Here is a 12,459-nt window from a genome sequence, read left to right as displayed (position 1 = left end):
GCTAGTGAAATTGAATTAGTGTGTCACAAAATGATGCAGGTCTAAAGAGTGTGTCACAAATATGAAAAGTTTGAAAAGCCCTGGTTTAGGGTGTGCTGCTCCATTCATCTCCCAGCTTTCCCTTCCTTCCAATAAAGCAAAGACAGAGATGTGCTAATTTAATAGTTTATTTGAGCAGCCTTCCACCACTGCTTTACCACTGCAAAAATTTAGCACATTTTCTCCTGGACAGGTTAGGAAACAATAGGTTACCCTAGATGTCATGTGGGTATAAACACAGCAGCACAAATAACCCTTGGATTTCCTGTCCAGCTCCACCATGCCCTCAATTCTCTGTCCACCTACCTTCTGTCTCCTGCAACTGCAAAACGTTGCCCATGTAAAGCCTTTGGCGTTTCCCCTAGTAGGTAGATGTAGAGTGCTCTGGGGTAGCCATAATTGCCACCTCTCCTCTGTACTCCAGCCCGTCACCCTTGTTTGGTCCTGTCCCAGCCCTGCGTGTTATATTCCAGTGCCAGGTTTGACTCTTGCTGGGATGATGTGACTTGACTCCTTCTCTCCCAGTGACATCAATTCTTCTTTTCATTGTTTCAGGCATGAGCCATGAGCCAAAGTCACCTTCTCTAGGAATGCTTTCAACAGCGACCCGGACTACTGCCACCGTCAGCCCCCTGACCCCATCTCCTCTCAATGCCTCCCTTGTGCCCAGTGGCAGCCCGGCAGCCAACAGCACTTTGTCAGTCCAGTCCGCACCCTCTTCCAGCTTTGCCGCCGCCCTGCGCAAGCTTGCCAAACAGGCTGAGGAACCCAGAGGTAAGAGCGAGGGCGGGAGTGGCCCTTTGACCTGGATGAAGTAGAGGGGAGCCAGCACGGGGGCACCTTTTGCAGAGAGAGGGGAGGGATCCCAGACACCACCCACACCTCGAGTTCCATGACTCAGCTCCTTGAAGGATGTGGCCCAAGCTACTCCAATGTTTCCCCTTTTGTGCACCTGTTTCCCCCCACTTGGCTCTTTCCCTTCCCTTTATTGCACTTCTCAGTCCCTACTTCTCACAACTGGAAAAATAGAAAAGCAATGTTTTATGTCAATCAGATTTAAAAACAAATTGTAAACATGCAGTGCATTCAAGATACTAAACCCCATTTCACTGTTGTAGCTGTAGGAAAGCAAACCTGAAGGCTGCGATTAAAATATATAGCTGTCCTCATGTTTGAAGAGTGGGAACATCCGGAGGGCTCACTCCAGAAAAAATGCAGTGCATGCGTGTTTTGGGGAAATGGACATCTACATTCATGTGAAGAGGAGCGCATATGGAATGTTAGTCTTTAAGCTGCCTTGTATGTATACGTGCTATTCTATCAGACAAGGCCTTTTTTTCTGTCAAAGCTGCTTGTGGTTATTCATCCAACTGGTCAGAGTGTTCACAGTTATTACTGAGCTCCTGTGGAAAAGCCCTTTTGGCTCCCAACATGACTCATTACTCTTGCTCTCATTCACACATGCACACCAGATGTCTTGTTTGCCTATATAGTAACCTAATAGCTGTCAGGGTGGTTTTTGCCAAACTAAGAGCTAATGGGTCTTTTTTGTAAGATATCCCCACCCCCACCCCAAAATAATAATTAGAAACTCCAAGCACTTTAGCAGACTTTATCTTGTCACCTTCCACTAAAACTCAAGTGCTTTCTGTAAACTACAGCTGGGTTGGCATTTATGCAGTGCTAAGAGTGTTGGATGATGTCTTGAGCACAGAAGCAACCTACTTAGAGGGACCAAGAGCAGGTGATGGCAAAGGTAGCAAAAGACATCACAGGTGGTCAAGTGAGTCATGGAGAACTAGGCAGAGATTAAGTGGCAGCAAGAGAGAATGAATTCAGTCTTATTGGATAGGTTTGAAGGATGAAAATAGAGAGAGAGACTGGGCCATCCAGCAAGTTCTGTGACTCCACTTTGTCAGCTGCAGAAGGTTTGACACCTTTCTTCTCAACGTCTCTCATCTGATCACCCTTCATTTTACGCACTGGTGTGTTTTTCCAGATCATCAACCCTTGTAGCAGATTGCCCACAAAATAGTTTCCCCTTCCATCTTGTCATGTAATCTGTTGGTCTTTGATGCCATCACACTCAAGACCTTTGTTAGACCAGGTGCCATGGTCTTTCCCCCTGGCTTGCCTATTTCCATAGTCTCCCACTGGGGGAAGCAGAGGAGAATTTCCTGTTGCAAACCCAGCATCTTCTTTGCCTGGAGACGGAGCGGGGAGCAGCTGAACTGTTTGTACTGCCCATAGAACCTTCAGCATCTACTTCTGGAAGAAAGTAAAGATTCAGGGGCCTGAATTCCCAGTTCAGGGCTAAGAATTGCCTGAAGTGTGACTGTTTTCATGGAGCAGAAAGGGGGAGCCATGTGGGCTTGGTGTTTCTCAAGTGCCGAAGCCTCCTGGGTAATGGCCCAGTCGCTCATGCGGCCAGCCCGCTTCTGTCCGCAGCCAGCCCCTGACACCCCGCCTTCCTCTTCCCGCTAAAGCTCTCATTTTATTTTTAGCCGTCGGATTTTGTTCTCTTTCCCCCTGCCGCTTGACGGGCTAATGTCTTTCCTCAGCATTGTATCTCGAGGGGGCAGTTTAAAAATTCAATTCAGACGGAGTAATCCAAATGCCATATCATTTGCTGTACCCCGAGAGAAAGTCTGGAGCGAGAGCAAGCGCAGGAAAGAGTCCGTCCTTTCCCCCACAAATAGGCCTCATCGCCGCTGCCATGCTTCATTGAAATTTTATTTTTCCTAAGGCTCCTAAATGTGTTCTTTCACCATCCAAAGCTCCCCCGCTAAATAACAAAGTCAGCGGCTGCTGGGTGCCAGTATGGTGAAATGCACATCTGAATATTTTTCTCTTTAATGGGCTATTTAGCGGGAGCTCGGCTGAAGGCGGGCGCCTTGAAGCCAGCAGGAGGAGGTGGAGGTAGGAATTAGTGAAGCAGCAGAGGGAGGCCTGGTTGGAGCAAGGCAGTGGCAGGGGGGCACAGACGGGAAGAGAAGGCTTTTTACTAGCACAGGCAGGGAACAGTGCAGCATATCAAGCCCTGGGCTTTATTTCCTTTTCATTTCAGTGATTGCCTGCCTTGAATATGTGAGTCCCAATAGCAAAGTTCTTCACTTCCCCACCAAAAAGCCATGTGGATGGGACCTGTAGTCCAAAATGTTTTGAGGACTCTCAGCTGCAGTGGCTATGCTCTATAGTGCTTTGAATACCAGTTGCTGAAAACTACAGGTGGAGAGAGTGATGCAATTCTCAAATCCTGCTTCCAGGCTTCCCACTGAGGCATCTGGGTAGCCACCAGCAGGGTTCTTGTGTTATTATGGCAGGTTAGTGAAGACAGGCTTCCTCTGAGTAGCAGCAACAACTCTCCAAGGTCCCAGGTGGGGACAGTCTTTCTCATCACTTTGTCCTTTTAACTGAAAGGGTTTTATCCAGTGCTCCTTCTACTCAGGGTAGACCCATCAGAATTAATGGACATGTCTAGCTTTGTTGTGGTTTGTTGTTTAGTCGTTTAGTCGTGTCCGACTCTTCGTGACTCCATGGACCAGAGCACGCCAGGCACTCCTGTCTTCCACTGCCTCCCGCAGCTTGGTCAAACTCAGGCTGGTAGCTTCGAGGACACTGTCCCACCATCTCGTCCTCTGTTGTCCCCTTCTCCTTGTGCCCTCAATCTTTCCCAACATCAGGGTCTTTTCCAGGGAGTCTTCTCTTCTCATGAGGTGGCCAAAGTATTGGAGCCTCAGCTTCACGGTCTGTCCTTCCAGTGAGCACTCAGGGCTGATTTCCTTAAGAATGGATAGGTTTGATCTTCTTGCAGTCCATGGGACTCTCAAGAGTCTCCTCCAGCACCATAATTCAAAAGAATCAATTCTTCGGCGATCAGCCTTCTTTATGGTCCAGCTCTCACTTCCATACATCACTACTGGGAAAACCATGGCTTTAACTATACCAACCTTTGTTGGCAAAGTGATGTCTCTGCTTTTTAAGATGCTGTCTAGGTTTGCCATCGCCTTTCTCCCAAGGAGCAGGCGTCTTTTAATTTCGTGACTGCTGTCACCATCTGTCTAAGCTTAGGTTCCTTAATTTCCACAAGTCTCCTCTGAGTAGACTTTAGCTGGATATAACCCAAAATGTCAGGTACTTAATCTGGGGTTTTTTGAATGCTTTACAAAAGGTGCTTTACTGCTATGTGTTCCTTTCTGAAAGTTTGAACCCCAACCTGGCTTTAAGGGAATGCAACCTTCAGATACATATTATGGAGCATTGTTGTGCTCACAGAGAGTTAAAAAGACAGATTTTTAGCTGCTGCGTCTCAGTTCATAGATCAGTGTGACTAAAGGCAGAGAACAAGGACCAACCCTCAACCTTACACTGTCTTGTGGTGTTGCCAATGTTAATTGATCAGGAATAACTTCTGTTCCTGGTTCTCTTTGGGTGTACATATGACTGATTGCCCTCTTGCCTTTTCTGAAAGTTACATGGGGCTCCAGGAAGATCACCTAAGACCCATGGGGTTGCCTAAGAGAATGAGAGAGTTCCCACAAGGGCCTTGTTCTCCCACAGCTCTTGCCAGTTAGAAGACTCAGTGGTTGGTCCCAAAATCCTAGGATCAGGCCCACAGTGCAGACAAATCTATTAGGACAAACAGGGCACCTCTTCTCTAACCACAGTCTGCCCTCAGCCAGCGTTCTACTTTCCTACTCTCCTACCTCCAACCAGCCTTTGGCACTGCCTGTTAGCTTCCTCCTCCTCCTCCTTAGGCTCATCATTGCCTTTTGTAGAACTCAGCCAGGTTGCAGGGTTTAGTTGGCTCTGCCTGTTGGCCTTCCTGCCTTCCACCTGCCAGTCCCAATGGGCACCAGCCACCACTGCTTAAATCTCCAGTAGCTGGACAGGTGGTGGCAGCTCCCAGGAGGGAAGGAATAAGAGAGTGATTCTTAGTGGCCTCTGTAAGGAGCATGGCGCACTGCTGTGATGCCAGCAGCTGCACGCATAAGCCTTCCATTCTCCTTTGACATTATGGGTTTGCTGGGGCCACCTGGAGAAGCAGATCCCTCCCTGACCCTGCTGTAGGTCAACCATGAGCCAGCCGCTTTCCACAGAGGGTTTTGGAGACTGTTTTGGCACCAGAGCAGGTTGCAGTAGCTGCTTTGTTATTCCGCTGTGTCTGTTCCTTTCAGAAAGTGCTTCCTTTAAACAGAGGTTTCATTGTACACAGCAATTATCTAAATTGGAGCAGAGGAGAGTGAGTCAATTAAGGCTGGCTACACAGCACTGCTTGGTGCTTTTCATGCAGGTGAGCACATTTGTAGTCCCAAGGTGGGCGAATAGCTGTGTTCGCAGTTCAGAGAACAACCTGGAAGCTTCCAGGAACTGAGTGCATCCTTCGGAGGCTTCTGACTGTCATCCAGAGAGGTGGCTGCTACCTTGCAGTGGGGGAAGAAGAGAACAAACAGCTCCAAACAAGCAATAGTTTATTCCTCACATTCCAGGGCCACCTTTTCTTCAAAGCATCAAGGGAACTGTAGTTTGTTGAGGGTGCTGAGAGTTTTTAGGAGATTCCAATTCCTTTCACAGGAAATGTAGTGGGGGGGGGCAGGGGTCTCCTAACAACCCTCAGCATCCTTAACAAACTACAGCTCTCAGGATTTTTTTGGTGGGGGGTGAGCCTTGACTGTTTAAAGCGGAATCAGTAGTGCTTTAAATGAATGTGGCCTGGGTCACAATATTTGCTGGGAGGCTGCAGACTTGATTTCAGATCCTTCCTCCTCTCCCCATCTATGGAGGGATATGTATGTGCTGAGGATGGTTTACTCAAAGATGAAAGAAATATACTCTGCACATGTTTTGAGGCACTCTTTTATTGAGGCTCCATGTGCTTCAGGGCTCCTGGTTCTGAGCACTAGATAAGAGGAAGTGATTGCTTTTGCAGAGGGGAGGAACAGTGAAGGGAGTTTTGAGCTAAGAGAGGGCGAAACAGGCCATTCTAATCAGGCAGCACAATGCTTTGAGCAAAGAGGCAAGGTAGGTTTTAAACAGAGGTAGAGAATGCATTATTGTGGTTGAAATTGCTAGTCCTTTCTGCATAGAGCGTTAATCACTGAAGTCTCCAATCTGGATAATGGGAACAGCTTCCCTCTCCTTCCCCCTCCACCCAAAGGGGAAATCAATTTGCGAAACGCTATAGATTAGAAGATGCCTCACCCTTCCTGCCATCTCTTCCCTCCCTCCTTTCCCCCATTTTCTCTTCCATGTAGTGTTTCCCGCCCGCCCCCCTTCATTCTTCCCTCCTGCTGTTTTGCTGCTTAGCCCGTCAAAAGCGACTTTAGTGGATTTTTGACATTGATTTCCTGATGCTCGGATCTCTCTCCAGCTCCAGTTCCTCTTTGCAAATTCAGTCTTTTTTTCTTTTCTTTTTTGGTTCTCCTTTGCAAGCTATATACAAATATCTGCCCCAGCAAAATATGGTTGATAATGAAAAGCGGTGCAGAGTTTTTCTTCTCCGTTGATTTAGATTTTAGCTGCTGCATAACTTGATTGTTTAACAAAAAGAAAAATGAAAAAAAAAATCCCTTTGCTGTCTTCGGAGTTCTCCGCCTGTCTGGCTCCTGGAGATGAATCGGCTTGGAGATGCTTAATAGGAGATTATATTGGGAAGCGTTTAGGGAGAATGGGCAGGCATGAAGTGTAAAACAAGGGAGTGTGCAGGCTTTCTAGTGGTGGCGGCGTTGTTGGCCTGTGTGTGGTGTGGAAGGGCGGAGACAGCAGTGGTGAGATCAGTGCTATATGGATGCACAGGTTGAGCCAGTCTGGGTTTTCCCTGAGTGTGTTCACACGGCCCTTTCTCCAGGTAAGCTGCAGTGGTGCTAGTGATGAGACGGTGAGTCCTCAGCTCTTCCCCACCACATCAGGTACTACTGCGGTGGGACTGCTTTGCATGCAAAACACCATAATGAAGCACCTTGGGGGATATTTAATGTGGCAAAGATCCAGAGGTTGGCCTCTGAGGGTCCTTCCCTATGGATAATTGGTTGCATCCAAGTAAGGCCACACCCACACCATACATTTAAGGCACTGTGATACCACTTTAAACAAAACAAAATAAAAAAAATCCTTCCAGTAGCACCTTAAAGACCAACTGAGTTAGTTCTGACCATGGCAGACCAACACGGCTACCTATCTGTAACCACTTTAAACAGTCATGGCTTCTCCCAAAGAATCCCAGGAGCCATTGCTTGTTAAGGATGTTCAGAGTTTTTAAGAGACCCCCTATTCCTTTCACAGAGCTACAGTTCTGAAGTGGTTTAACAGTCAATCCCTCTTCACAGGTAATTTTGGGAATTGTAGTTCTGTGAAGAGAAATAACTCTCAGCACCCTTAACAAACAGCAGCTCCCATAATTCTTTGGGAAACGCGATGACTGTTTGAAGTGCTTTAAATGCATAGTCTTACTCAAGACCAATGTGTTGCCAGTGCTTTTTGACCACATCGTTTGCTCCTGGGGTGTTGCTGTGATGTGAGAGTAATAAGACGGAAGCAAAATCAAAAATCCATAATGAGGTTATAACTAAAATGTCATATTTTGGCAAGCGAGCTTTAGAGCAGGGATTGGGAAACCTGTGGCCCCCCAGATGTTGTTGGACTCCATCTCCTATCAGCCCCAGCGAGCATTGCCCCAGCTGTCAGGGACGATGGGATTTGGAGTCCAGCAACATGAAGAGCAGCACAGGTCCCACACCCTTGCTTTTGTGTCTTCGGGAACTCTTCTTCATACTGGATATTAGGCAGAATAGAGAGCAAGGAGTTAGCAAGAGAGAAGATAAAAAGATGGGGAAATCTTGACACTCAATGTCTGCAGTTTGGAGTTGTCCGCAGAATGTGTTGAGGTGCTTCCAGATTGTCACACTATTACAGAGCCCTCACACATTTGGGTAATTGCCAAAAAAGAGTGCACCTTTATGACCCACCCACATACATCTCAAAATAAATAGCAATGGCTAAATAGCACTCTTGTGCCACAAATTCGCTTCTCTACTGCCAACATCATCTGCCAACCCCCGGCCCTACCGGCTGACTTTCTGCTCCTGGAAAAATGCAACAAACCAATGGTGGCGTCTGTAGAATAACAGCAACATTGTATACCTTCTGCTCACATTTTGTGAGAATTGATTGATTGATTGCACTTGTATCCTATCTTTTTCTCTTAAGGAGCTCGAGGTGGCATACATGGTTTTCCCCCTCCTGATTTAATCCCCGTAACAACCCTGTGAGGTAGACTAGGCTGAAGCAGGGACTGGCCCAAGGTCACCCAGTGATCTTCATGGCCATGAACCCTGGTCTCCCAGATCCTAATCCAACACTCTAACCACTACCCCATGTGGATGTTAAGAGAACAGGTCAGGCCAATGTGATGTATGCAAATAAGGGAGGAAAACGGTATTTTGATATGTGTTGTGCCTGTCTGCCTGCTTTTCTCCCACACAAGCTGATATTTGCCTCTGAGATGTGCTGCTTTCAGATTTGCTAAGGATACCCTCAAGGCCCCAGGCTGGGTCCAAAGAGCAGGAAGAACTACCCGACCTTTTTGACGAGGGATATTTTTCCCCTCTGCTTGTCAATATGAAACATGACTTTGAGACGGGAGAAAACAAGAGCTAACCAGGGGTGCGCATCCAGCGGGGATTAGAGTGGCATGGCTTTTTCCTTGCAATTTCATTCTCTTTCATCTCAAAAGGAAAGAAAACCACACAGCATCCGAACCAGCCGGCAGAGCCTCTGTGTGTGTGTATGTGTATGTGTGTGTGTGTGTGTGTGTGTCCGTGTCCGTTTGTGTGTGCATGTGCGTGTCCATGCCAGCCAGGGCCTTCCAGAAACAGGAAGCTGCTTAACATATTTATTGATATCAAATGGATGTTAATTGAGTTCTTGGAGCTCTCAGATTCGATGCAGAGTTCAAAGCAGTTTTTGCTGTGCCTGGATGGGTGGCTGAGGGGAGTGTTGGAGGGAATGTGTTAAAAAGAAATTGGCCCCCAGGAAGAATAAGGTGACGAGGTGGGGGGTGGGCAAGGAGCTAGAATGCCACCCTGCATGTGGGTTGAGGAAGCCAAAGAGATGATGCCTTTTGAGGGGGAGGCAATATCCAGAAATGCTTTAGTTTTATTAATTGTTTGAAACCGTTTTGAGCAAAATGGGAAGCAAGAACTTTAATGCCAGGGGTTTTGGCGATAGGGTGGAGTGGGGGGGGGGTAGCACAAACTACAAGTCTGTGGCTGTGTACACACCACACATTAAAATCACATTCCCTCCAAAGAATCCTGGGAGCTGTAGTTTACCCCTCACAGAGCTACAATTACTAGCCCCCTTAAAAAACTACAGTTCCCAAGATTCTTTATGGGGTGAGGGGATGTGCTTTAAATATACAGTGGTACCTCGGGTTAAGTACTTAATTCATTCCGGAGGTCCGTTCTTAACCTGAAACTGTTCTTAACCCGAAGCACCACTTTAGCTAATGGGGCCTTCTGCTGCTGTTGTGCTGCCGCCGCCCAATTTCTGTTCTCATCCTGAAGCAAAGTTCTTAACACGAGGTACTATTTCTGGGTTAGCGGAGTCTGTAACCTGAACCATATGTAACCTGGGGTACCACTGTACTTTAAAAATAACAAGTGTATGCAGTCTCTGTCCCCATTTTATGAATAAGAGCTAAACAGTTATTAATCTGGAGAGAGAGAGAGTGTGTGTGTCTCAGTGTGATGTAACTACACTACTTTGCTCATCACCTGCTAATTCTAGCTAGTGGGGAATTTAAAGTTCCAGCCTGCGAAGATTCAGAGAGCTGTGACTGGTTGTAATCAGAGACCAGCACTTTGTGGGGCCTGTTTGTGGCCCCATTGTAGTTAGAATCTGCAGTGGTGACTATTTCTGGGGTGGCAGAACTTGAACAGGTGTTACGCAAGAGCTGTTTCCTTCACAGGATCAAGGGTGTGTTTGTATTTGTTTGCTCCTCGGTCAGCTCAAAACTGGAAATGTCGGACGGAAGAAGCAGCAACCGCTGGAAACAATATGGCTTTGTAGGGATTTTTTTTAATGTCAGGGGTGCACCAGCATCTGACCTCAGTTTCCCAGCTCCCTCTAAGGGTAGAGGCAACATATCTGTCGCAGGTGAAGCAGGCAAAATCCTTTCCCCAGAAGTGAGCTCAACCACCCACAGACATACAGGATTTTGAAAGGAGGTGTTTTAGGTCTGAGGGCACAGCATCCAGTCTTTTCTGAGCCCAAGGCTCTTTCTTCACAAATGAATTGCTCTGTTAGGCTAGAACTGTTTGCAGTGCCTAAGCTGCCAGGCACCCCCTGAGCCCATTTTCTGCTGTCATCCAGGAATCATTTCCTTCCATTTTGATCAAGGCATAGGTCCCTTTCCAACTGAGCGAGCAGAAGAAGCTACAAAGCAAATCCAGGCAGGCTCATCTGCTGATCGTCAGCTTCAGTGGGTTTGGATCCTTGCGGGGCCTTTTCTCCTCTCCACCCCCCTTTCCCCACACATCCTCTGCCTTTACTTCTTCTTCAGGGTCTCAGCTGTTAATTACCTTTGCCTGTCAGCCTTTCCTGCTAATCTGCTATCACTGAGTGGGAATCAGGAGGTCAGACAACAAAGGTGACACTGCCACACTGCGCCTCTTGTCATCTCCAAGCCAGATTAGTTTCATTGACTAACTCCTGGCTGAATACCGCCAGTTAATTATAACGATCACAAACCCTCCCATTTTAAAGCCACACAGTGAGAATTAAGGGTTCTGAAGTAAGACTTTAGCTTCATTAATTGCCGGGCTCTTTGTGATGGTATTGATTGATAAGGCTTTCAGTGGTGAGTAATGGCTTCCCAGCTCAGAGGGGATTAAGGCTGCTAATTGTTGTCGGCCTCAGCGCTGACAAGATAGACTTCAGTAGGTGTCAAATCCATACTGGCGGCTTCCTTTGTCATCTGCACCATCCGTGCCACCACTCTCCAGAATGAAAGTGTGGCGCAGTCGCCCAGGAATAATTAATAATGCCCGGGAGCTGGCAACGCGGCAAACCTGCCCCTTCCTTGGGTCGGCTTTCTGCTTTCTCCTTCTGCTGCAAGCTTGCTCCAAGTGGTTATGTTTCCGATGGAAGTAGGAGACATGGCATTGGGAAGAAAGACTAAAGATGTTGCAGGCTTTTGAGTCTGACCGAATAGTTCATTTAAAAATATACAGTATATACACATTAATTTTTAGAGTACATGAAGGCAAAATAAGCTCTTGCCTGTTGATTTTTATGTTTTCAGTTAGGCTGATAGTGTTGGCAAAATAGTGTCAAATTGACTTTTTTTTTCCCCTTATGAAACTCTGTCAAGTGCCATATGCGTCAACAGTGCAACATGTTCATTGTTCACTTCATTGTGCGTGGTTCCTGTGGGTACCTTTTTGGCCCAGGCTGGAAAGGATGTCTTAGTATTCTGACTCCTTTTTGTGCTCTTGAGTACTCCTTAGAATTCAGTAAAGCAGGAAGGATTTGCAGCATCCTTAAGCTGAATTGGTTGGGGCCAATAAAATCAAGGATCTACCTCTCTGATTCCTAGGCTCCCATGCGTGTGCTGTTATACTAGGCCCTGCAGCCCATTTCAGCTCACTCTTGCCATAGTCAATGCAACTTAATAATTCATCTGTTTACATAGTGGACTGTTAGTTCAACTGATTCACTGTGGCCACATTCACAACATGCATTTAAAGAACTATGATGCTACTTTAATCCATCATGGCTTCCCTCAAATAATTCTGGGAGCTTTCCAGCTCGCAGAATGGTTTAACAGACTTTCCATCTTCACAGGGAACTCTGCAAGTTGTAGCTTTGTGATAATAAGGGTTTTCTAACAACTCCCACCACCCTTAACAAACTACAGCTCCCAGAATGCTTTGGGGGAAAGCCATGACTGTTTAAAATGGTATGAGAGTGCTTTAAATGTATGATGTGAGTGTGATGTCCCAACTGCATCTTGGTATGTCCTGAAAGGCTCAAAGTCATTAGAGTTTGCTTAGAGAGGCATGATTTTTATTTGTATTTTAAACCAAACAATATAAAATTGACACATGATCCATTTGCCAACCCTGTTCCACCATAAGGAAATTGTTTTTCTTTAACTCGGAATGGCTGTTAGCTTATTTGAATGCCCCATGTTTGTGTTTACACAAACTTTCCCCTTGTGTGAATGTTTTTCATGCAACCTGTTTGCATTGAGGCACAGGGCAAAATCTAGCAAGGATGCCCTAGTTAGCATCCTATTTGTATTTCTTCTATAGCCACCCTTGTCTATATGCATTGTGCTCTTAATTCTGTTTCTGTGAGTCTCTCCCCCCCCCCCCTACTTGCAAATACCAGCAGCTTCCCTAGGCTGGGTATAATTTA

The 12,459-nt window shown here is 46.6% G+C and overlaps 1 protein-coding gene across 10 annotated transcripts in view; it reads left to right on the top strand.

Moving 5' to 3' along the window:
• Nucleotides 1-12,459, top strand: part of GSE1 (Gse1 coiled-coil protein) — a 429,515-nt gene that overhangs the window by 377,965 nt on the left and 39,091 nt on the right. For all 10 annotated transcript variants that reach the window (XM_081870144.1, XM_081870138.1, XM_081870140.1 and 7 more), the window contains one exon: nucleotides 595-813. In XM_081870144.1, the coding sequence (XP_081726270.1) occupies nucleotides 597-813 (217 nt within the window). In that variant the 5' untranslated portion in view covers nucleotides 595-596. The remainder of the gene's footprint in view (nucleotides 1-594; nucleotides 814-12,459) is intronic.

This window comes from Podarcis erhardii (assembly GCF_964252035.2).
Source record: "Podarcis erhardii genome assembly, chromosome: 7".
Taxonomy (NCBI): domain Eukaryota; kingdom Metazoa; phylum Chordata; class Lepidosauria; order Squamata; family Lacertidae; genus Podarcis; species Podarcis erhardii.
Note: the sequence above shows the minus strand (reverse complement) of the source record. Positions and strands in the feature narration are given on the sequence as shown.